Here is a 25364-nt window from a genome sequence, read left to right as displayed (position 1 = left end):
CTTTAGCTTTAACATCATTCCTTCCAAAGAAATCCCAGGGTTGATCTCCTTCAGAATGGACTGGTTGGATCTCCTTGCAGTCCAAGGGACTCTCAAGAGTCTTCTCCAACACTACAGTTCAAAAGCATCAATTCTTCGGCGCTCAGCCTTCTTCAAAGTCCAACTTTCACATCCATATATGACCACAGGAAAAACCATAGCCTTATGGTTACCAAAGGGGATAGAGGGGATAAGGGAGAGACATAAATTAGGAGTTTTGCATTAACATATACATACTGCTGCTGCTGCTGCTAAGTCGCTTCAGTCGTGTCCGACTCCGTGTGACCCCAGAGATGGCAGCCCACCAGGCTCCTCCGTCCCTGGGATTCTCCAGGCAAGAACACTGGAGTGGGTTGCCATTTCCTTCTCCAACATATACATACTACTATATATAAAATATGTAAATAAATAAAAAACCTACTGTATAACACAGGAAACTCAATATCTCGTAATATCCTATAATGGAAAGGAATCTGAAAAATATGTGTGTGTGTGTGTGTGTGTGTGTGTGTGTATGAGTCACTTTGCATTGTAGTTGAAGCTAACATGACATATAAAAAGGAAGATACTGGAAGAATTTATTAAAATTTAAAAAACACCATCTACCTGTGAAACACTCACTATAGATACAAAGACAAAATACATTGAAATTTAAAGGATGGAAAAAGATATTCCACACAGATAGTAACCAAAGAGTAGGAGTGACTGTCTTATCAGACAATATATATTTTAAGAAAAAAATGTGCAAGAGACAAGAAGGGTATTATATATTGATCAAAGTTCAAATTCATGAAGAAGATATTACAATTCATAAACATATGAACAAGTTCCATGAAGTGAAATTGACAGAACTGAAGGGTGAAATAGACAATTCTACAATAATAGTTGGAGACTGTGATATCCTATTTTCAATAATAGATAGAACCACCAGGCAAATGACAAGTAAGGAAATAGAAGACTTGAACATCTACTAACTAATTAAACCTAAAAGATATATACAGAACACTCTATTCAACAGCAGCAGAATTTACATTTTTCTCAAGTGTATATGGGCCATTCTCCAAGGCATACCGTACATTAGTCCACAAAAATTCTTACTGCATTTTAAAGACTGAAATTGTACAAATTGCCTTTCCAATCACAATGGAATGAAAATAAAAGTCACCAATAAAGGGAAAACCAAGAAACTCACAAATATGTGGGAAGTAAACAACAAACTCTTAAACAACTAATGGATGAAAGGAGAAGTCACAAAAGAATTCTGAAAATATCTTGAGACAAAAATAGAAACAATTGTACCAAAACACGGAATGTATCAAAAACAGTACTAAGAGGGAAATTTATAGGTGCAAATATTTACTTTGATAAAGAAGTAAATCATTAATCTTTCTCAAACTCTCCCTAAATATTTAAGAGAAGGAACATGTCTTAATTCATCCTATAGATTAACTGTTACTTATAATACAAGGCCAGAAAGAAACACTAAAAAAAAAAGAAAAACTACAGACCAATATCCCTTATGAATTTTAAGGCAGAATCTTCAATAAAATACTTGCAAACTGAATTCAACAGGTAGCATCTTGTTTAATATAATAAAAGAATAGTGTACCATAACCACATGGGAGTTATTCTTATAGTGAAAGGATATTTTAGTGTTCAAAAAATCAATCAACATAGTATGCCCTGTTAACAGAATGAAGGGAAACAAGCCACATAATCATCTCAATTGATGCAGAAAAAGCATTTGACAAAATTCAACACACTTTCATATTAAAACAAATAAACACAACTCACCAAAATAGGAATAGAAAGAACCTATCTCAATATATAAAGCCCAAACATGAAACACTCACAATTAACATCATAAGCAATGCTGAGAAAAAAGATTTTCTCCTAAGATCAGGAGCAAAACAAGGATGCCCACATTTACCAGTTCTATTCAACATAGTACTAGAAATTCTCATCAGAGCAGTTGCATAAGAAAAAGAAATTAATTGAAGAGGAAGAAGTAGAACTATTTTTGTTTGTTGCATGACCTTATAACATAGAAAACCCAAAAGATTCAACAACAAAAAAGCATTTATACCAAATGATAAATTCAACAAAGTTGCAAGATACAAAAATCAACACTCAAAAAATTAGTTTTTGTTTATACTGATGAAAGAAATCAAAGTTGACACAAATAGTTGGAGAGATATACTGTGTTCATGGATCAGAAGAATCAGTATAGTGAAAATGAGTGTACTACCCCCAAAGCAATCTACAGAGTCAATGCAATCCCTATCAAGCTGCCAATGGCATTTTTCACAGAACTAGAACAAATAATTTTCACAATTTTTATGGAAATACAAAAAAAAACTCGAATAGCCGAAGCAATCTTGAGAAAGAAGAAGGGGACTGGAGGAATCAACCTGCCTCACTTCAGACTATACTACAAAGCTACAGTTATCAAGACAGTATGGTAATGGCGCAAAGACAGAAATATAGATCAATGGAACAAAACAGAAAGTCCAGAGATAAATCCACGCACCTATGGACACCTTATATTTGACAAAGGAGGCAAAAATATACAATGGAGAACAATCTCTTTAATGAGTGGTGCTGGGAAAACTGGCCAACCACCTGTAAAAGAATGAAACTAGAACACTTTCTAACACCATACACAGAAATAAACTCAAAATGGTTTAAAGATCTAAATGTAAGACCAGAAACTATAAAACTGGTAGAGGAAAGCATAGACAAAACACTCTCTGATAAATCACAGCAAGATCCTCTATGACCCACCTCCCAGAGTAATGGAAATAAAAGCAAAAATAAACAAATGGGACCTAATTAAACTTAAAAGCTTTTTCACAATGAAGGAAACTATAAGCAAGGTGAAAAGACAGCCTTCATAATGGGAGAAAATAATAGCAAATGAAGCAACTGACAAAGAATTAATCTCAAAAATATGCAAGCAGCTCCTGCAGCTCAATTCCAGAAAAATAAACGACCCAATCAAAAAATGGGCCAAAGAACTAAACAGACATTTCTCCAAAGAACACATACAGATGGCTAACAAACAGATGAAAAGATGCTCAACGTCACTCATTATCAGAGAAATGCAAATCAAAACCACAATGAGGTACCATCTCACTCCAGTCAGAATGACTGCTATCCAAAAGTCTACAAAAAATAACTGCTGGAGAGGGTGTGGAGAAAAGGGAACCCTCTTACACTGTTGGTGGGAATGCAAACTAGTACAGCCACTATGGAGAACAGTGTGGAGATTCCTTTAAAAACTGGAAATAGAACTGCCATATGACCCAGCAGTCCCACTGTTGGGCATACACACTGAGGAAACCAGAACAGAAAGAGACACGTGTACCCTAATGTTCATCGCAGCACTGTTTACAATAGCGAAGACATGGATGCAACCTAGATGTCCATCAGCAGACAAATGGATGAGAAAGCTGTGGTACATGTACACAATGGAGTATTACTCAGCCATTAAAAAGAACACATTTTAATCAGTTCTAACGAGATGGATGGAACTGGAGCCTATTATACAGAGTGAAGTAAGTCAGAAAGAAAAACACCAATACAGTATATTAACACATATATGTGGAATTCAGAAAGATGGTAATGACAATCCTATATGCGAGACAGCAAAAGAGACATAGATATAAAGAACAGACTTTTGGATTCTGTGGGAGAAGGAAAGGGTGGGATGATTTGAGAGAATAACACTGAAACCTGTATATTATTACCATATGTGAAATAGATGACCAGTCCAAGTTCAATTCATGAAACAGGGCACTTAAAGCCGGTGTCTTGGGACAACCCAGAGGGATGGGTTGGGGAGGGAGGTGGGAGAGGGGTTCAAGATGTGGGACACATATACACCCGTGGCTGATTCATGTCAATGTATGAATCACAAAACCACCACAATATTATAAAGTAATTATCCTCCAATTAAAGTAAATTAATTAATTAAAAAGTTAGTTAGTTTCTATACTCTAGCAATGAATGATCTGAAAAGAAGATTAAGAAAGCCGTCCCATTTACAGTAGTGTCAAAAAGAGGTAAGTTTATCCAAGAAAGTAAGTATTGTCTACTGAAAACTATAAAACATTGCTGAAAGAAATTTTTAAAAACTTAAATAAATGGAAAGACATTAATGTTTATGCATTAAAGACTAAATATCATTAAGATGACAATATTACCCAAAGTGATATTCAGATTCAAAGCAAGTCATCAAAATTCTAACAGTGTTTCTTGCAGAAATAGTAAAACCCATTTTAAAATTAAAGGGAATCAAATAGCCAAAACAATCTCAAAAAAAATTAGGGACAAAATTGGAAGACGCACACTTTTCAATTTCATCTCAATACTACGCTGGAGTAATCAAGATACATGGTACTGGCCTAAGACTAGATAGACCAGTGGTATAGAATTGAAACCCCATAAATAAACCCTCTAATCTATGGTCAATTGATTTTTAATGAGGATACCAAAACCATTCAAAGAGAATAGTCTCTTCAATAAATGGTCCTAAGAAAACTGGATATCCACATGCAAAAGAAAAAACAGCTGGGCCCTTACCTTATACTACATACAATATTAACCAAGTGAATTAAAGATACAAAGTTAAGAGCTAAATCTATAAATCTTTAGAAGAAAACATAGTAAATCTTCATGGCCTTGGATTTGACAATGGCTTTTTAAGTATGAGCCCAAAAGGAAAGGCAACAAAAATTTTTAAAAAAATCAGATAAATTAGACTTCAAAATTTAAAACTTTTGTTCATCAAAGTACATTAACAAGAAAATGAAAAGATAATCTATAAGATAGGAGAAAATATTTGCAAATCATATTTCATATAAGAGGCTTTTAGCCAGAATATGGAAAGAACTCCTGTAAATCAACAACAAAAAGAAAAACAACTCAAATTTAAAGATAGGGAAAACTTTAATAGACACTTACCTGAAGAATGTATATAAATGCCAATGCTGCTGCTGCTACTAAGTCGCTTCAGTCGTGTCCGACTCTGTGTGACCCCAGAGATGGCAGCCCACCAGGCTCCTCCGTCCCTGGGATTCTCCAGGCAAGAACACTGGAGTGAGTTGCCATTTCCTTCTCCAATGCATGAAAAGTGAAAAGTGAAAGTGAAGTCGCTCAGTCATGTCTGACTCTTAGCGACCCCATGGACTGCAGCTTACCAGGCTCCTCCGTCCATGGGATTTGCCAGGCAAGAGTACTGGAGTGGGGTGCCATTGCCTTCTCCGATAAATGCCAATAAGTACTTGAAAAGATGGTCAACTTCACTAGCTATTAAGGAACTGCAAATCAAAACCATAATGATTAATCCCTTCAAATCCATTAGAATGGTTATAATCAGAAAAAAGAAAATAACAAATGTTGGTAAAGATGTAGAGAAATTAGAACATTGCTGGTCAGTATGTAAAATAGTGCAGCTACTGTGGAAAACAGTTTGGCAGTTCCTCAAAAAGTTAAATATAGAATTACCATATGTCTCAACAATTCTACTCCTAGGAATATACTCAAAAAATTAAAAACAAGGTCTCAAATAGGTATTTTTACACCAATGTTCATTAAGGTGGGCTTCCCAGGTGGTGCTAGTGGTAAAGAACCCACCTGTCAATGCAGGAGACATGAGAGATGTGGGCTTATTAAAGAATTATTCCCAATAGTTAAAAGGTGGAACCAAACCAAGTGTCCATCAACAGAAGACTGGATAGGAAATTCCCTGGCAGTCCAGTGGTTAGGACTCAGTGCTTTCACTGCCAGAGCCTTGGGTTCCATTCTTGGTTGGGGAACTAAGATTCTGCAAGCCACAGGAAGCAGCCAAAACCAGCAAAAATAACAACAGCAACAACAACAACAGCAACAACAGCAGCAAAAACCGAGAACAATGGATAAATAAAATGTGGTATATGTGTGTATAAATGTATATCTATATATATGTATACAGTGAAATATTAGCCATCAAAAGGAATAAAGTTCCAATATATGCTACAACATGGATGAATCTGACTATATTATGCCTAGTGAAATGAGCCAGAAGAATAAGGACAAATAACAAATGATTCTGCTTACATGAAATATCTAGAATTAGCATTGTTCATAGAGACAGAAAGTAGATTAGAGGTTACCTGTGGCCAGGTAGGCAGGCAATAGTGAATTATCACTACACAGGTACAGTTTCTTTTGGGGTAATGAAAATGTTTTTAATTAGTTGTGATGGCTGCAAAATATTATGATTGTAATATATATGGTAAAATGGCAAACTTTCCTATGGACTGAATTATACTACGTGTGTGTGCTTAGGTGATTGTCCGACTCTTTGTGACACCATGGACTGTAGCTCGCCAGGCTCCTCTGTTCATAGGGATTCTCCAGGCAAGAATACTGGAGTAGGTTGCCATGCCCTCCTCCAGGGGTCAAACCCAGGTCTCCCAAATTGCAGGCAGATTCTTTGCCATCTGAGCCACTAGGGAAGCCCAAGAATACTGGAGTGGGTAGCCTTTCCCTTCTCCAGGGGATCTTCCTGACCCAGGAATCGAATCAGGGTCTCCTGCATTGCAGGTGGATACTTTACTAGCTGAACTACCAGGGAAGTCCGAATTATACTATGGTCTCACCTAAATTTATACTTTGTAGTGGTAACTCCCAATGTAATGGTACTTAGAAATGGGGCCTTTGGGAGGTTCAGATCATATAATGAGGGAGGGACCCTCAGGGTGGGATTAGAGCCTTTGTATGAAGATACCAGAGAGCTTACTTTCTGCCCTCCCTTGTGCCACATGAGGTCACAATGGGAAGACAGCTGTTTGCAAGCCAGGAGGAGAGCTATCACCAGGAACCGATTCTGTCAGCACCTTGATCTTGGATTTCCCAACTTCTAGAACTGTGAGAAATACATGTCTGTTGTTTTGTTACAGCAGCCTGAGCTAAGACTTTTTGTATTTATATATGTTTTACCACAGTTAGCAGTCCCACTACTGATCATATATCTTGAGAAAACCAGAATTCTAAAAGACATATGTACCCCAGTGTTCACTGCAGCACTGTTTACAATAGACAGGACATAAAAGTGAACTAGATGTCCATTGACAGATGAATGGATAAAGAAGTTATTGTACTTATATCCAGTGGAATTTTACTCAGCCATAAAAAGGAGCAAATTTGAGTCAGTTAAGGGAGGTGGATGAACCTAGAGACTGTTATACAGAGTGAAATAAGTCACTCTGAAAAACAAATAATGTATATTAACGCATTTATATGGAATCTAGAACAATGGTACTGACGAACCTATTTGCAGGGAAGGAATGGAGACGCAGACACAGAGAAGAGACTTATGGACACGGTGGGGGAAGGAGAGGGTGGGAGGAATGGAGAGAGGAGCACTGACATATACCCACTATCATGTGCTAAATAGGTAGCTGGTGGGAAGCTGCCGATAAACACAGGGAGCCTAACCTGGCGCTCTGTGATGGCCTGGAGGGGTGGGACAGATGGAGGAGGTATATGTATAATTATGACTGCTTCACATTGCTGTACAGCAGAAGCCAACACAACACTGCAAAAGCAATTTTTCTCCAAACAAAAAAAAATTAATTAATAAAAAAAGCTTAACTATATTCCTGAATACAAGCAACAAAAAGTTAAATAAAAACATACCATTTACAATGAAATAAAAATATAGAAATCACCTACGATTAATCTAAAAATATGACAAATTGACAGGTGACAGGGGCTCCTGCGTTCAGTGGTCTTCAGACACTGCACAATGCAGGCTGCTTCTCCTAACATGTGTGCAGTTCATGTTTCCCAAAAATCTGTCTTAAACTCTGTGTTGCTTGCCTCAAGTTTTACATGCAGGATGATAACAGACTTGGTTGAAGAAAACCTAATCATCATTTCATTTTCTTTCTTATTAAAAAAAATACATTTATCCACTTATTTGGCTACATCAGATCTTAGTTATGGCATGCAGGCTTAGTTGCTCTGAGGCTTGTGGGATCTTAGTTTCCTGACCAGGGATCGAACCTGCATCACCTGCACTGGAAGATGCATTCTCAGTCTCTGGACCATCAGGGAAGTCCCTTAATAGTCATTTCTGACCAATGACAACATGAGTGATTTTCATCTTCTCTGTCGTGTTTTTCTGTACTTCCCAAATTGGCTAACATCAGAATACATTACATTTTTCATAATCAGAGGAAAAGGACATTGGTTGTTAAATATGTTTACAATTTACTCTTTTTTTCTCAACTGCCACTTAATCCCTATTTAGGTATGCATGAGTTCTGGGAAAATCATCCAGGTTCCTGTCACCTGACCTGCATCAAATGTCTCCTCCCATACCCTCTCCTCTCCTCCTGCCCTTCCACCCTTGTGTCTCTGAGGTCCTCTTGCCTCCAGCAGTCAAGGCCTTCCCTCTTCCTGCAGCCCGTTCTGTCTGTGCTTTCTGTCCTCTAAAACCTTCCCTTACTGCAGGAGGGGGCAGTGTCTCTGCATCCACTCTCCTCCGCTGTGTCCCATGGAAACCCTCAGCCCAGTTCAGATGGGCACACAGGAAAGATCAAGAGCAGTAGTTCGGCTCTGACTGCTGGTCATTGTTGTGAAGCACTGTGCAAGTTCTCAACACTTGAAATCTCATTTTTCTCACCTGCAAAATGGAGAAATTATGTGTCATAATTTTGCATAATGTTATAATGTTGCAGGAAAGAAAGTGGGGCACAAGAAGATGGTCACGTGCCGTGTCTCAGGCAAGTCCTTGGGACAGCCACTGAGTGTGAGTTCTTGGCTTTGCACAGAAAAGAATTCACAAGCCAGCCATAGTAAAGTGAAAGAAGGTTTATTCAGGAAGAAACACATTCCATATACAGAGTGTGCACCATCTCAGAAGGCGAAACACATTCCATAGACAGAGTGTGCACCATCTCAGAAGGCAAGAGATGCCAGGGTACGGCATTGTCAGTTTTTATAGGGGTGGGTAATTTCATAGGCTAACGAGTAGGAGAATTATTTCAAGTATTTTGAGGAAGAGACAGGGATTTCCAGGAATTGGGCCACCACCCATTTTTTTGCCTTTTATGTTGGTTTTGGAACTTTTATGGCCCGTGAGGATATGTCATTTAGCTGATGTATCACAATGAGCTGAGGCTCAAGGTCATATGGGAGTCAATCGCCCACCATCTTGGGCCTAGTTTGTTCTAACTAGTTTATGTCATGACCTCAATAACTGTCATTTGTCTAAAGAGTGTGTCCTGCCCTCTTCCTATATCATTAAGGATGTGATGACCATATAACAAAACAATCTGTGTAGCTAGTGAGTGTATTATACCTGTATGTGTGTTAGTTGCTCAATCATGTCCAACTCTTTGCGACCCCATGGACTGTAGCCCGCGAGGCTCCTCTGTCCATGGAAATCTCCAGGCAAGAATACTGGAGTGGGTAAGCCCTTCATTTATCCAGGGAATCTTCCCGACCTAGGGATTGAATTCTGGTCTCTGCATTACAGGCAGATTCTTTACCATCTGAGTCACCAACACCTACATTAAGCACTCAATAATTCTAAAGCAACTTGAATCAAACACAGATTTTAGATCAGATGAACTTGGGTTCAAGGCCAAACACGGCTGTTTGTTAGTTGTTTATCCCCAAGATGGTAACTTTTAAAATCTCATTTTCCTCACTGAAAAGTGGATATGTGTGTAGTGCATTGACTACTGTGTGGTGCCATGCACCAAGCACTGTGCTAAAAGGTAGGGGCACATTCCTATTTTAGGAAGCACACAGCCAAGTAGGATTTGGATACATCCCAGTCTTGGCTGCAGGCTGGACCCACCTTGTTGTTGTTGTTCAGCCACTAAGTCATGTCTGACTCTTTGAGACCCCATGGACTGCAGCATGCCAGCCTTCCCTGTCCTTCACTGTCTCCTGAAGTTTGAGTTCGGCGATTCCATTCAACCATCTCATCCTCTGTCATCCTCTTCTCCTGCCCTCAATCTTCCCCAAATCAGGGTATTTTCCAATGTGTCAGCTCTTTGCATCAGGTGGCCAAAGTATTGGAGCTTCGACTTTAGCATCAGTATTTCCAATGAATATTCAAGGTTGATTTCCTTTAGGATTGACTGGTTTGATCTTGCTGTCCAAGGGACTCTCAAGTGTCTTCACTGGCACCACAGTATGAAAGCATCAATTCTTTGGCCCTCAGCCTTCTTTGTGGTCCAACTTTCACATCCACACATGACTGCTGGAAAAACCATAGCTTTGTCAGCAATGTCTCTGCTTTTTAATATGCTGTCTAGGTTTGTCATTGGAGAAGGCAATGGCAACCCACTCTGTACTCTTGCTTGGAAAATCCCATGGATGGAGGAGCCTGGTAGGCTGCAGTCCATGGGGTCGCGAAGAGTCAGACACGACTGAGCAACTTCACTTTCACTTTTCACTTTCATGCATTGGAGAAGGAAATGGCAACCCACTCCAGTATTCTTGCCTGGAGAATCCCAGGGACGGGGGAGCCTGGTGGGCTGCCGTCTCTGGGGTCACACAGAATCGGACACGACTGAAGCGACTTAGCAGCAGCAGCAGCAGCAGCAGCAGGTTTGTCATAGCTACTCTTCCAAGGAGCAAGCATCTTTTAATTTTATGGCTGCAGTCACTGCTAAGTTTGAAAGTTGAGTTTTAAGCCAGCTTTTTTTACTCTCCTCTTTCACCTTCATCAAGAGGCTCTTTAGTTTCTCCTAGATTTCTGCCTTTAGGGTCGTATCACTTGCATATCTGACGCTGTTGATATTTCTCCTGTCAGTCTTGATTCCAGCTTGTGATGTGACACATAGATTTAGAGGATTATTTCTGATAGACAGGGTGCCTGAAGAACTATGGACAGAGGTTCATAATATTGTACAGCAGGCAGTGACCAAAACTATCCCAAAGAAAAAGAAACTCAAGAAGGCAAAATGGTTGTCTGAGAAGGCCTATACAAATAGCTGAGAAAAGAAGTGAAAGGTAAGCGAGAAAGGGAAAGATAAACTGAATGCAGAGTTCCAGAGTATAGAGAGGAGAGATAAGAAAGCCTTCTTCAGTGAACAATGCAAAAAATAGGACCCACCTGGGCAGGTTCATTCCAATCCCAAAGAAAAGCAATGCCAAAGAATGCTCAAACTACCGGTCAATTGCACTTGTCTCACACACTAGTAAAGTAATGCTCAAAATTCTCCAAGCAAGGCTTCAACAGTACGTGAACCATGAACTTCCAGATGTTCAAGCTGGATTTAGAAATGGTAGAGAAAGCAGAGATCAAATTGCCAACATCTGTTGGGTCATCGAAAAAGCAAGAGAGTTCCAGAAAAACATCTACTTATGTTTTATTGAGTACACCAAAGCCTTTGACTGTGTGGATCACAACAAACTGTGGAAAATTCTTAAAGAGATGGGAATCTCAGACCATCTGACCTGCCTCCTGAAAAATCTATATGCAGGTAAAGAAGCCACAGTTAGAACTGGACATGGAACAACAAACTGGTTCCAAATTGGGAAAGGAGTATGTCAAGACTATATTTTATCATCCTGCTTATTTAACTTATATGCAGGGTACATCAAGAGAAATGCTGGACTGGATGAAGCACAAGCTGGGATCAAGATTGCTGGGAGAAATATCAATAATCTCAGATATGCAGATGACACCACCGTTATGGCAGAAAGTGAAGAAGAACTAAAGACCCTCTTGATGCAAGTAAAAGAGGAGAGTGAATAAGTTGGCTTAAAGCTCAACATTCAGAAAACTAAGATCATGCATGGCATCAGGTCCCATCACTTCATGGCAAATAAATGGGGAAACAATGGAAACAGTGGCACATTTTATTTTATTGGGCTCTGAAATCACTGCAGATGGTGACTGCACCCATGAAATTAAAAAACACTTGCTCCTTGAAAGAAAAGCTATGACCAACCTAGACAGCATATTAAAAAGCAGAGACATTACTTTGTCAACAAAGGTTCATCTAGTCAAGGTTATGTTTTTTCCAGTAGTCATGTATGGATGTGAGAACTGGACTATAAGGAAAGATGAGCACTGAAGAATTGATGCTTTTGAGCTGTGGTGTTGGAGAAGACTCTTGAGAGTCCTTTAGAAAGCAAGGAGATTCAACCAGTCAATTCTAAAGGAAATCAGTCCTGAATATTCATTGGAAGGACTGATGTTGAAGCTGAAACTCCAATACTTTGGCCACCTGATGCGAAGAGCTGACTCATTTGAAAAGACCCTGATGCTGGGAAAGATTGAAGGTAAGAGGAGAAGCGGACAACAGAGGATGAGATGATTGGATGGTATCACCGACTCAATGGACATGAGTTTGAGTAAGCTCCGGGAGTTGGTGATGGACAGGGAAGCCTGGGGGTGGCAAAGAGTCAAACACGGACTGAGTGACTGAACTGAACTGGGCAGGTTTAAAAAATCCTGAGGCCCTGGGGGTTCTGAGCAAAGGGCCTGAGTTGTGGTCTAAGCACATTTTAAGTTTCCAGGAAACCCCTAGTAGTACACATCAAAGACTCTCTGGAAAGTGACTTCCAAAGAATTCCTTCACACCTAATTGGCATAGAACATTTTCCTCAGTGATTGTTTGATGTAATGAAGACAGAGAGGTGAGGTGGGCTCCAGTCTTCAGACAGGGTTTTCCAATTCCCACACACTTTATGTCAGCTCAAAAGGAGTCAGAAGTCTGATGGTAGTGCTGGCTCCAGTCTTATCTGTTTACAACTGATAACAAGAAAGTGGACCTTCCCCAATTTAGGGAAGTTGGTAGGGGGGTGGTGGGATCTGCCTGCCAACCACTGGGCCTCCAGCTGTTTCCAGACAAGGCTTTCCAGCAGGGCCTTATTAACTAAGCAAACCTGGGCTCCTCCTACTGAAATGCAAAAGTCTTTATAAGACCTTTAAGTAAATGAGAGCAAGTGTCAGAGTGTTTTATCACCCCTAGGCTTTCAGCCCTTTCCCTCCTCAAAGCTGATTTCAACTCTTAAGCAAACACCCAGAGAGGGGCATTGGTCCTATATCTAGCCTTAGCCCTATCTTGCTGGTAAGACATTTCCCTTCCTTTTTCTAAAGTTTCCATTTGTAAGACACACATTTTCAAAACCTTATTTGACATAGGAGGAGAATATCATGATGTCTGCGATTTGCCTTAAAAAACTCCAAGAAAAAAATATGTGGGGGAAAAACAATGAGGAAAGCTTTGCAATGGTTGGCTGCTGAACCCAATTTTATTGACTCAATATCTCAGCTTTTGTGTATATTTGAGAATACAAAATTTAATAAAAGAAACTGTAGAAGATACTTATAAAAATATTTATTTTAGAAAATACTTATAAAACTTTAATATTATCAGAAAGATTTGGATTCAATATCATCCTCTAAACTGAACAGTTTTAAAACTTATTTAAATAAATATTCTTTAGCTTATCCATGGTTTTTAGTGTTCAACCCATGTTGCTCATAAAGAAGTTACTATTGACTTAAAGTCATAAATGTAATTACTTTTGTATATAACTAAAGTATGTAATTAACAAGAAATAACCATTACATCTAAAAGTATATTTGTCCTGAATCTCATTACAGATTTTCATGAAGGCATGAGACAACCTACTCCATATGGTTTGCCCAGTCAGATCTGTGGGTTCTGATCCTGGCAGCTCATGGACCCAGCTTTTGGGAGGCCTCATGGCAGCCAAGCTCATCAATTTCCTACTAGTTTATTTAACAGCATCTTTAATTAACTTCCCATTTAAAAGTTTAAAACATTAAATCAGTATCAAAAAAATCTCATCTTTGGGGGATACATATCATTTTCAGAAAACAGTTTTTATACTAAAACCATAGGACAATTTGTATCAGAGTTGCAAGGCATCCTCTGTACTGTGAGGCAAGGGTCCCAGTCCCTATTTTGGCAATTAGAAAAACTGACAATTAGCAAGTCCCAGAAGAAGCCCCTGAACCCCTCTTGGTTAGCAGGCTCCTCATCAGACACTAGTGAAACATGAGGGAAGGGGCAGGGCACAACCTTTGAAAGAATGAGGACCCAACATAAGCCAGAGTCCAATGGGACCAAGTCTAGTCAACCTGGATTAGACCTTGATCCTCAGTATAGGCTCAGTGTAACACATCAGCAAGGTAAACGACACACTCAGAGATGCCATGACAGTTGAAGGCCCACCATCAAAGATCAAAATGTGGGTGGTGACCCAATTTCTGGAAATCTCCACCCTTCCCCAAAATAGTTGGAATAATCCTCCCACTCATTAGCCTATGAAATTACCCAGCCTCTCTCCTTCTGAAATAGCTCATACTCTCTGCGGCGTGTGTTTCTTTTTAAATAAATTTGCTTCTTACCTATCACTTCATCTCTCACTGAATTCTCTCTGTGATGAGACATTAAGAACATGAGCTTCTTGAACCACCAGGGAGGGGACATATGTCCACCTATGGCTGATTCATGCTGATGGTTGACAGAAAACAACAAAATTCTATAAAGCAATTATCTGTCAATTAAAAAAAGAAAAAACCCTGAGTGTCATTAGGTCTGGAAACCAGGTCTGTGAATTCAGCTGGAAGACTGTGGGTTTTGGCTGGGTTTGTGTTCCCGCATGTGAGTTCAAGTCTCAGTGAGATGAATAGTTTCACTAAGGTGGCACTTACCCCTGTGCTCTGTAGTCTTCAGATATCCAGTGTAAGGCTTGCCTCACTGTGGGCCGTATCACCCAGCACACTGCAGCCTTCTTACAATATCTGTGTGTTTCATGTTTTTCAAATATCTAAGTGCCAAAGGTTTGTGACTTAAAGCCTCAGTTGCTTCAGCAAAATATGGAGGGTAAAAATAGTGCCTCCCCTGAGGGGTCCTGTATTAAGTGGGTAATGAATATGATATAGTGATCATTATGCTAGGCACAGAGAAAAGGCCTAGTTTGTAAAAATACTGATGCGTCCTCAGAAAGGAGGTGTTGAAATGTCTCTCTTTTATATTCATGCTCTCCATCTGAAGCTTGAAATCAAGCCAGGTGGTTCTTTTCCCCACAACAGCTCTCTTCTCTAGCTGGGCCCCTCACCATCTCCTCAGTGCGAGGAGTATACAATATAAAATCTCTATTTCCACATGAAAACTTTTTTGTTCGTGTTAAGGTTTTATTGATAATTTTTTGTTTTTCTTTTTTTTCAGGAAGGGAAAAGGCTATTGCCTTCTAGTCACTGGTGTTTTACATTAGGGGTTGACTCCTCCTGCTACTATCAGCACTGTCAACACTGTAGGGGAAGAGAACCAGCCTGTCTACACAGGCCCCGCCCCCGGCCCTAGCAGGTATCATTGAAGGGATGGTCCCGGAGGCTCTGTGCTGGACCCTGCCCATCACAGCACAGCCTTTGCCAAAGCAATTGCACAGCAGAACCTAGAGAAGACCTCATTGCTGTTTCTCACAGTTATTTAGAGGCCAACGTAGAGAGCAGGAAACACCTGTGTCTTCTGTACTTACCCATCTTGCGTCCTGAGGCAGTTCTTCCAGTAACTGCAGTAAATCTTCAAATCTTCAAATACAAAAACTGTGCAGCCTCAGTCCCTTGGAATTGATCTTCAATGTATCCATGAGAGGAGACTTTTTTATACCAGACGTGTCAGTGGGAAAATGACCTGGAGCCATTCTATTAGGTAAGAACAAAAATCATCTAATTCTTAGAGCCAAGAGGGGTGTTTAAGAGCCTGGAATAAATTGCAATGCATGCTTAATGTTGCTTCTCTTAAAGGGACGGGTACATGCTTGGTCTAAAATCTTTCTAAGGAATGACAACATTAATCAAAATCTACTAGTTACAAAATTATTGCATAATTATCTATTGTACATTAAATATATATTTATACCTATATTTGTATATGAATGCATTACATTTTATGCACATGTAAATTTCTGATTAAATTTCTTTAAATATTCTAGGCTTCTTTTTGTGATCAGTTTGATATTACAGATCATCCCCATGGGAAACAGTAAGAAGCATTTTGTTTATATTCTCTTAGTTTTTATTGCATATTTGTTTGTCAATCATTATCATTCTCATATTTTCAATTAACTTTTAAGGCTATCAAACAGGGAAATATAAAAGGAGTAGAGAAGAAAGCAGCAGTGGTAAAGCTCAGAAGTTCCAGCAGAAAACACTCAACTGGACCTTGAATAATTTAAGGGAGGAGAATGACAGCACGGAGGGCTGGAAGCCTCAGGGTTCATTCCCCTACTCTTTGACTTTCCAAGAGCTAAGTGGCAGTGCTGCAGACAAAGGTCATCTCGGTCAGTGAACTCTGAGTTTGTGTGTGTGTGTGTGTGTGTGTGTGTGTATCTGTGACTGTGTGTCTGTGTGTGTGCGCCTAGAGGGGATCTTGCAGACTTTCTCCTTTGTCTCCTTCCTTGGCAGGCAGATTCTTTACCACTAGGAAGCCAGAACCCTGAGTTTAGAATTGAAAAAAAAAAAAAAAAAAAAACTAGGATAAGTTAACAATAAAATGAGAAACCCAATGAATAACATTTTACCATCTTTAAATATATACTATAAAGTAAAAGGATAAAGACACTATAAAGTAAAAGGATAAAGACATTATAAAGTATATACTTTATATAAAGTATATATATATATAAAGTGTTTATATATATATAAAGACACTATAAAGTATACACTTTTATACTATAAAGTAAAAGTATAAAGACAGAGGATGTGATGGTTGGATGGCATCACCTACTTGATGGACATGAGTTTGATCAAGCTTTGGGAGTTGGTGATGGACAGGGAAGCCTGGCGTGCTGCAGTCCATGGGGTCGCAAAGAGTCGGACACGAACGAGCGACTTGAACTGACTGATAAAGTAAAAAATATTTCCTAGTGAGGTGTACTTTTACTCTGAAAAAAGTTTTAATATTTTATTGGTAAAACGTGGCTTTGGCTTCTAACTGGTTATTTTTCTGCACGTCCAGAGCTATCTCAATCCCAGATAATAGCGGCCCTTTTCTAGGCTTATCGCAGTCTCTCAGGCTCCAGTGGTAGATTTTTTTTTTTTTAATTGTTTCGGTGTCTGCACCCGAGGGTGGTCCCTGCTCGCTCGCCGCTCTCCGGAGAGGCCAGTCTGTAATCACTGTCTTGGGAAGTCACAGACTAATTTTAACATATGAAAGGAAGGAAGAAAGAAAAGGCTACTTTGCAGGGGGCAGGGTTTCCCAAATGTCTTAGGGAGCCTTCCTGACCCGCCCGCACCCCTGGTAGTTTGTTTTTAATCCTTAAACTAACAAGCAGGGTTTACCTGAGCAAACACTATTAGCAGGAAGCCAATTTTATTGCCTCCCTGAGGGGACCTCTCTTGGCCCTTCTCGGGCCTATCAGACATAGAGGGTCCCGCGCGGAGCTGACCCCAGGCGACGCCCCCACAGGTGCACGTCCGCGGCAGAGCTGCTGCCAGAACGGCGGCACCTGCGTGCTGAGCAGCTTCTGCGTGTGCCCCGCTCACTTCACCGGCCGCTATTGTGAGCACGACCAGAGGCGCAGGTAGGCAGGCGCGGGGTGGTGCAGGCTGGGGGCACAACGGGGCCTGCGGGGAGAGGAGACTGGGAGCCGGGCGGGGGCGGCGGGACCTCCTGGGGCGGGCCGGGGGTGCGCGCGCCCCCTGCACTAACGCCAGGCCCGGGCTTCCTCAGCAAGTGCGGCGCCCTGGTGCACGGAGCCTGGACCTTCCGCGGCTGCCACCTCTGCAGGTGCGTCTTTGCGGCCCTGCACTGCCTCCCCCTGCAGACACCCGGCCGCTGCGGTAAGAGGAACCCGCCCTGCGTCCTGTGCTCACAACCCACACTCAGGCAGTTGCTCCTTTATACATACCGACCCATACAGATCTACCTGTGCCAGACGATACAGGAATGAGCGATTTGCATGGATTCATCACTCGGGAAAGTCACATTCGTGGTGAATCATATAGTGTATTATCATTATAGTCATTGAAAAATTTATATCCCCTGGAGAAGGAAATGGCAATCCACTCCAGTATTCTTGCCTGGAGAATCCCATGGACGGAGAAGCCTGGTAGGTTACAGTCCACGGGGTCGCAAAGAGTCGGACATGACTGAGCCACTTCACCTCACCTCACCTCACCTCTTCCCATATCCTACTTGCGGAATTTAAAGGTGATTTCCAAACAGTGTCCTTAAATGTTCTTTACAGAGAACAGAACTTTGGAAGAACATAAACTGGTAATTAGAGCCGCACCTGGCAGACAGGGTCAGTTCAATTCAGTCGCTCAGTCGTGTCGGACTCTTTGCAACCCTATGGACTGCAGCACGCCAGGCCTCCCTGTCCATCGCCAACTCCTAGAGTTGACTCAAACTCATGTCCTTTGAGTCGGTGATGCCACCCAACCATCTCATCCTCTGTCGTCCGCTTCTCCTCCTGCCTTCAACTTTTCCCAGCATCAGGGTCTTTTCAGATAGGTCAGTTCTTCGCATGAGGTGGCCAAAGTACTGGAGTTTCAGCTTCAACATCAGTCCTTCCAATGAACATTCAGGACTAATTTCCTTTAGGATGGACTGGTTGGATCTCCTTGCAGTCCAAGGGACCCTCAAGAGCCTTCTCCAACACTGCAGTTCAAAAGTATCAATTCTTCTGCGCTCAGCTTTCTTTATAGTCCAACTCTCACATCCATACATGACTACTGGAAAAACCATAGCTTTGACAGGGTACCCAAACTAAATCTCTAGGGACTTCTCTACACTGGGCCAATACCCACCTTCTCAACTGAAATGTAGAGAGCGCCCTGGAGCAGGACAGGAGCAGGCCTGAATGGCCAAGTGCTGCCCTTCAAGGCCAACCTAGCAATGCTCCAGGAAGCAAGGTGCTGGTAACCGCAGCTCAGGCCTGCCACATAAATAAAAGTCAGTGGGGTGTGGACTACACGCAGGGTGAACACTTATTTGTGATGACTCTGAGCAGTTCCCAACTCAATGCAAATGTTTTACTTGTAAAACTAGGGAACGTGAATCTTCTCAGGTCAGAAGACAGATGAAATGCTCGGCTGCAGAGTTGTCCTCTCAGGCAGGGACCAGAGACACAGGTATAGCAGGCACGGCATTTCCATGGCCTTCTCCCCTTTACAGTAAGCTCTGGCTGGGATAGCAGTAAGGGACTTGGTTAATGCAGGCAGAGCTCTTCGGTCCTCTTTGTTAGCCCTGGGTGGGCTCCAAGTAAAGACCCTAGGCCTACTCTCCTTTTCCTTCCTGCACTATAGTCGACCCTGGGCCAATCCCACAGTGTAAGGGTGTGCTTAATGGTGGTACAGCCCTTCACTCCCACTTCACATCCCCTTGTCCACTGTTAGACTGCTGCAGAAAGGCAGCACTCTTGGGGGTGGAGCCCTTCAAACCACCCTCTTGGTGGGGTTCCCTGGGTGGGGTGCCTGGTGGAGGAACACACATAATGAATGCTCAGCTTCAGACCCATCTTCCTCCCTTCCTTCCTCCTCTGCAACCTGGGATAGGATCAGCATTCTAGTGACATTCTTAGTGAAGGTGCAGCCCTTCAGCCCCCCTTCTGCTCCCCTTCCTCAGCCAGCTCTGCAGGGTGCCAGCAGTGTGTGTGGGGAGTGGGGGGAAGGGGTGTGTGGGTGTGTGGTGGTGATTATAGTGTGATATACTTTCCCTTTCTCCCTCTCCTATCGGGCTCTTCATTTGCTGAGCCTGTGCCACTGATTCAGTAGCTGATCTTTGAATGACCCAGAGAAAGGAGGACATAGATTATGGCATAAGCATTAGAATTGCGGACGGTGCCTGTGTAGTCCTACAGGTGAAGTCATTTCCCACTGTGGTTGGCGCTCCTGCAGTGATGTGGGGAAAGGCCTAGCTGTGATCATTTTCAGTCTTCTAAGCAAGGGCTTCCCTTTTGGCTCAGCTGGTAAAGAATCTGCCTGCAATGCAGGAGACTTGGGTTTGATCCCTGGGTTGGAAAGTTCCCCTGGAGAAGGGAAAGGCTACCCACTCCAATATTCTGGCCTAGAGAATTCAGTCCATGGGGTCGCAAAGGGTCGGACACGACTGAGCAACTTTCACTTTCTAGCAAGGCCAGCTTGGGTTCTAAGCACCAGAGCAGGAGCTAGGTTCCAAGATGTCTGCTCACATCCTGGAAAACATTCAAGGCTGGGACTGCTGTCTGCCAAGGACAATGACAGTGACTCTGAAAATGTGGTTTGTGCTCATCAAAAGTGAACCAAATAGTGAGGTCATCTCTCAGAGTAATTTGTCAGGAGCATTCTGTGACCCATTGATTGTGCATCAGGGCAGATGACAGCGGTGGTGGCTGGGCTGACTGTGGTTATGACCTGAGGATGACGATGATAGTGATAGCAGCAGTGCTGATAGATGATTATGATGTTGTGAGGATAACAGTCATCAGGATAAGCATCTTTATTAGCTCTCAGTTTATTTCAGGGACTTTATTTACTTAATCCCAGTCAATTCTTAACAAGCCTTTGAAGTAAGTATTATACTTTTTATATTTGAGGAAACTGAAGCCTAGAGTGGTTAACTTCTTCAGCTATTCTTTTTTTTTTTCTTAAGAGATAAATTGTCATATTTTATAATAACATTTAAATTATTTTAAAATATAAATCAACATACAATAGCATACTGGTATAAACATTGACAAAATGATAATTAATATACAGTTAAAATTAATTGGAATAAAATTGCTATCATTCAGAGTACATAAGCACATCCCTGAACTATGTCAGACACTTTTAAAAAAAATGAGATAGTTCAATTCAGTTCAGTCACTCAGTCATGCTGACTCTTTTTGACCCCATGGACTGCAGCATGCCAGGCTTCCCTGTCCATCGCCAGCTCCCAGAGCTTGATCAAACTCATGTCCATGGAGACAGTAATGCCATCCAACCATCTCATCCTCTGTTGTCCCCTTCTCCTCCTGCCCCCAATCTTTCCCAGCATCAGGGTCTTTTTCAATGAGTTAGTTCTTCGCATGAGTTGGCCAAAGTATTGGAGCTTCAGCTTCAGCATCAGTCCTAATGAGTATTCAGGACTGATTTCCTTTAGGATTCACTGGTTTGATTTCCTTGCAGTCCAAGGGACTCTCAAGAGTCTTCTCCAACACCACAACTCAAAACCATCAATTATTCAGTGCTCAGCTTTCTTTATGGTCCAACTCTTGACATCCATACATGACTACTGGAAAAACCATAGCTTTGACTAGATGGACCTTTGTTTGCAAAGTAATGTCTCTGCTTTTTAATATGCTATCTAGGTTGGTCATAACTTTTCTTCCAAGGAGCAAGCATCTTTTAATTTTATAGCTGCAGTCACCATCTGCAGTGACTTTTATGATTGCCATGTAGCATTATATTAGTTTCAGGTATACACAATGATTTGGTATTATATACAAATATATACAATTGAGAAACGATAACCACAGCAAACCGAGTTAGCATCCATCACCATACATACAGTAATGTATATATACAATAATGACTTTCTTTTTCTTGTGATGAGAAATTTTAAGATCTACTCTCTTTCTTGTCATTCAGTCGCTCAGTCGTGTCCGACTCTTTTCAACCCCATGGACTGAGGCGCAGCAGGCTTCCCTGTCCTTCACCATCTCCCAGAGCTTGCTCAAACTCATGTCCATTGAGTCAGTGATGCCATCCAACCATCTCATCCTCTGTCATCCCCTTCTCCTCCTGCCCTCAATATTTCCCAGCATCAGGGTCTTTTCCAATGAGTCAGCTCTTCTCGTCAGGTGGCAGCTTTAGTATCAGTCTGCTCTCTTAGTAATTTTCAAATATTCAATGCAGTATTATTAACTGTAGTCACCATCTTGTATGTTACATCAGTTTCTTTTCTTTCTTTTTCAATTTTTAGATTCTTCAAAAAAGTGAAATCAGATGGTATTTGTCGTTTTTGTCTCACTTATTTTGCTTCCCAGAATGCCTTCAAGGTCCATCTCTGTTGTTGCAAATGGCAAGGTTTCCTTCCAGACTTTTCCTATAATTTTCAGTATAAAATAAATATTCTTTGGAGTGATATTTTTTACACTAAAATTTTATTATGGATATAATTAGAACTCTTATTGGTAAAGCTACATTTTTTATTGAATTTTCTCTGAGCCACTGAGTAGATTTGCCCTAAGTATGTCTTTTTTTTTAATTGAATGAAAGATTCTTTAAGTTCTATAGTGTTTTTAAAAATTTCTGAAGTCTCACACACATGATTTCACATAATAGTCCTCTTATTTTCTGAATGTTTATATTTCCCCTTCCCTCTTTCTTCTCTCTTCTGGCAAGCACTAGTTTGTTTTCTGTATCAGTTAGTCTGCTTCTTTCTTGTTTTATTCAATAGTTTGTTGTGTTTTTTAGATTCCACGTATAAATTTTTATCATTCAGTATTCATCTTTCTCTATCTGCCATTTGACTAAGGATAATACCCTCCAAGTCCATTTATGTCACTGAAATGGCAAAATTTCGGTTTATGGCCAAGTAGTATTCTCTCTTGTGTATGTATCTGTTTATCACATCTTCTTTATCTATTCATCTGTTGATAAACACTTAGGTTGCTTCCATACTTCGACAATTTTAATAATGCTGCTATGAACATTGGCGTGCATGTATCTTTTTGAATTAGTGTTTTGGGGTTTTCTGGATGTATACCCAGGAGTGGAATTGCTGGTCATATGGTAATTCCAATTTTAGTTTTTTGAAAAAAACCTCTATACTATTTTTGACAGTGGCTATACCAATTTACATTCCCATCAACCCTTCGTGTAGAAGGGTTCCCTTTTATCCACATTCTCAATAGCTTTTGTTATCTGTATTCTTTTTGATGATGCTCATTCTGATAGGTAAGAGATAACATCTCATTGTGGTTTGGATCTGCATTTCCCTGATGATAAGCCATCTTGAGCATCTTTTCTTGTGCCTGTTGGCCATCTACATTTACTCTTTGGAAAAAAATCTGTTCAGTTTTTTGTCCATTCCTTAAATCTGGTTTATTGTGAGATTTTTGTTTTAATACTGAGTCGTGGAGCAGTTTATATATATTGGATATGAATCCCTTATATGTCGTCTCATTTGCAAACATTTTCTCCCATTCAGCAGGTTGCCTGTTTGTTTTGTTGACGATTTCCTTTGCTGTGCAAAAGCTTTTATATTTGATTGGATCCCATTTGTTTATTTGCTCTTTTACTTGCTTTGCTTTAGGAGACAAATACAAAAAAACACTGCTGTGATTTATGTAAAGGAGTGTTCTGCATATGTTTCCTCTGGGAGTTTTATTGTATCCATTCTTCTGCATAAGTCTTTAATCCATTTTGAGTTTATTTTTGTGTATGTGTGATGTTAGGGAGTTTTCTTTTTTTTTATTTTAAATTTTTATTTTTACTTTATTTTACTTTACAATACTGTATTGGTTTTGGCTTACATTGACATGAATCCACCACGGGTGTACATGAGCTCCCAAACATGAACCCCCCCTCCCACCTCCCACCCCACATCATCCCTCCGGATCATCCCCGTGCACCAGCTCCAAGCATCCTGCATCCTGCATCAAACATAGACTGGCGATTCATTTCTTACATGATAGTATACACGTTTCAGTGCCATTCTCCCCAATCATCCCACCCTCGCCCTCTCCCTCAGAGTCCAAAAGTCCGCTCTACACATCTGTGTCTCTTTTGCTGTCTCGCATACAGGGTCATCATTACCATCTTTCTAAATTCCATATATATGTGTCAGTATACTGTATTGGTGTTTTTTTTTCTGGCTTACTTCACTCTGTATAATCGGCACCAGTTTCATCCATCTCATTAGAACTGATTCAAATGTATTCTTTTTAATGGCTGAGTAATACTCCATTGTGTATATGTACCACAGCTCTCTTATCCATTCATCTGCTGATGTACATCTAGGTTGTTTCCATGTCCTGGCTATTATAAACAGTGCTGCGATGAACATTGGGGTACATGTGTCTCTTTCTATTCTGGTTTCCTCGGTGTGTATGCCCAGCAGTGGGATTGCTGGGTCATAAGGCAGTTCTATTTGCAATTTTTTAAGGACTCTCCACACTGTTCTCCATAGTGGCTGTATTAGTTTGCATTCCCACCAACAGTGTAAGAGGGTTCCCTTTTCTCCACACCCTCTCCAGCATTTATTGCTTGTAGACTTTTGGATCGCAGCCATTCTGACTGGTGTGAAGTGGTACCTCATTGTGGTCTTGATTTCCATTTCTCTAATAATGAGTGACGTTGAGCATCTTTTCATGTGTTTGTTAGCCATCCATATGTCTTCTTTGGAGAAATGTCTATTTAGTTCTTTGGCCCATTTTTTGATTGGGTCGTTTATTTTTCTGGAATTGAGCTGCAGGAGTTGCTTGTATATTTTTGAGATTAGTTGTTTGTCAGTTGCTTCATTTGCTATTATTTTCTCCCATTCAGAAGGCTGTCTTTTTACCTTGCTTATATTTTCCTTTGTTGTGCAGAAGCTTTTAATTTTAATTAGATCCCATTTGTTTATTTTTGCTTTTATTTCCAGTATTCTGGGAGGTGGATCATAGAGGATCCTGCTGTGATTTATGTCGGAGAGTGTTTTGCCTATGTTCTCCTCTAGGAGTTTTATAGTTTCTGGTCTTACATTTAGATCTTTAATCCATTTTGAGTTTACTTTTGTGTATGTGTGATGTTAGGGAGTTTTCTAATTTCATTCTTTTACATGTAGTTGTCCAATTTTCCCAGCACCACTCATTGAAGAGACTGTCTTTTCTCCATTATGTAACCTTGTCTCCTTTGTCACAGATTAATTGATCATTTATTAATGGGTTTATTGTGGGCCTCTTTAAGAATATTTTGGATGGTATTATTTAGAATATTGAAAATTTGACCACATTGTAAATCCAATAGCAGAATAATAGGTAAGTAAATGTTTTAATTCCTTTAATGGAATTTTATGATGACTTTGAACAGTATATAGAAGATAGAATGGAAAACGGTGTTTCCAATATAATTCTAAAGTGAAAGGACACATATGGATAGGGGAATCACAAATATTGGGTTGGCCAAAAAGTTCCTTTGGGTTTTTTCATAATGTCTTATGGAAAAATCAAAACACTTTTTAGCCAATCCAAAAGATAAAAGTATGCTACAGAATCAGGGTCCTTCGGCTCCTCTAAGCACACAAAGGCCAGAGAATCTCCAAGTGCCCTCTTTGCTTGACACTCTATGAGTCCACGTACAACAGGCTTTCTTAATCCCAATA

The 25364-nt window shown here is 40.5% G+C and overlaps 1 protein-coding gene across 1 annotated transcript; it reads left to right on the top strand.

Moving 5' to 3' along the window:
• Positions 1-15720: 15720 nt before the first annotated feature.
• LOC120878794 (cryptic protein-like) lies at positions 15721-17985 on the top strand. The gene is made up of 4 exons (XM_040261679.1): positions 15721-15743; positions 16027-16122; positions 17455-17616; positions 17766-17985. Exons 1-4 carry the CDS (start codon positions 15721-15723, stop codon positions 17983-17985), a joined length of 501 nt encoding a protein of 166 aa, XP_040117613.1.
• Positions 17986-25364: the final 7379 nt, after the last annotated feature.

The sequence above is a fragment of the Oryx dammah genome, unplaced genomic scaffold (assembly GCF_014754425.2).
Source record: "Oryx dammah isolate SB20612 unplaced genomic scaffold, SCBI_Odam_1.1 HiC_scaffold_19, whole genome shotgun sequence".
Lineage (NCBI taxonomy): Eukaryota > Metazoa > Chordata > Mammalia > Artiodactyla > Bovidae > Oryx > Oryx dammah.
This window is presented reverse-complemented; position numbering and strand designations above follow the sequence as displayed.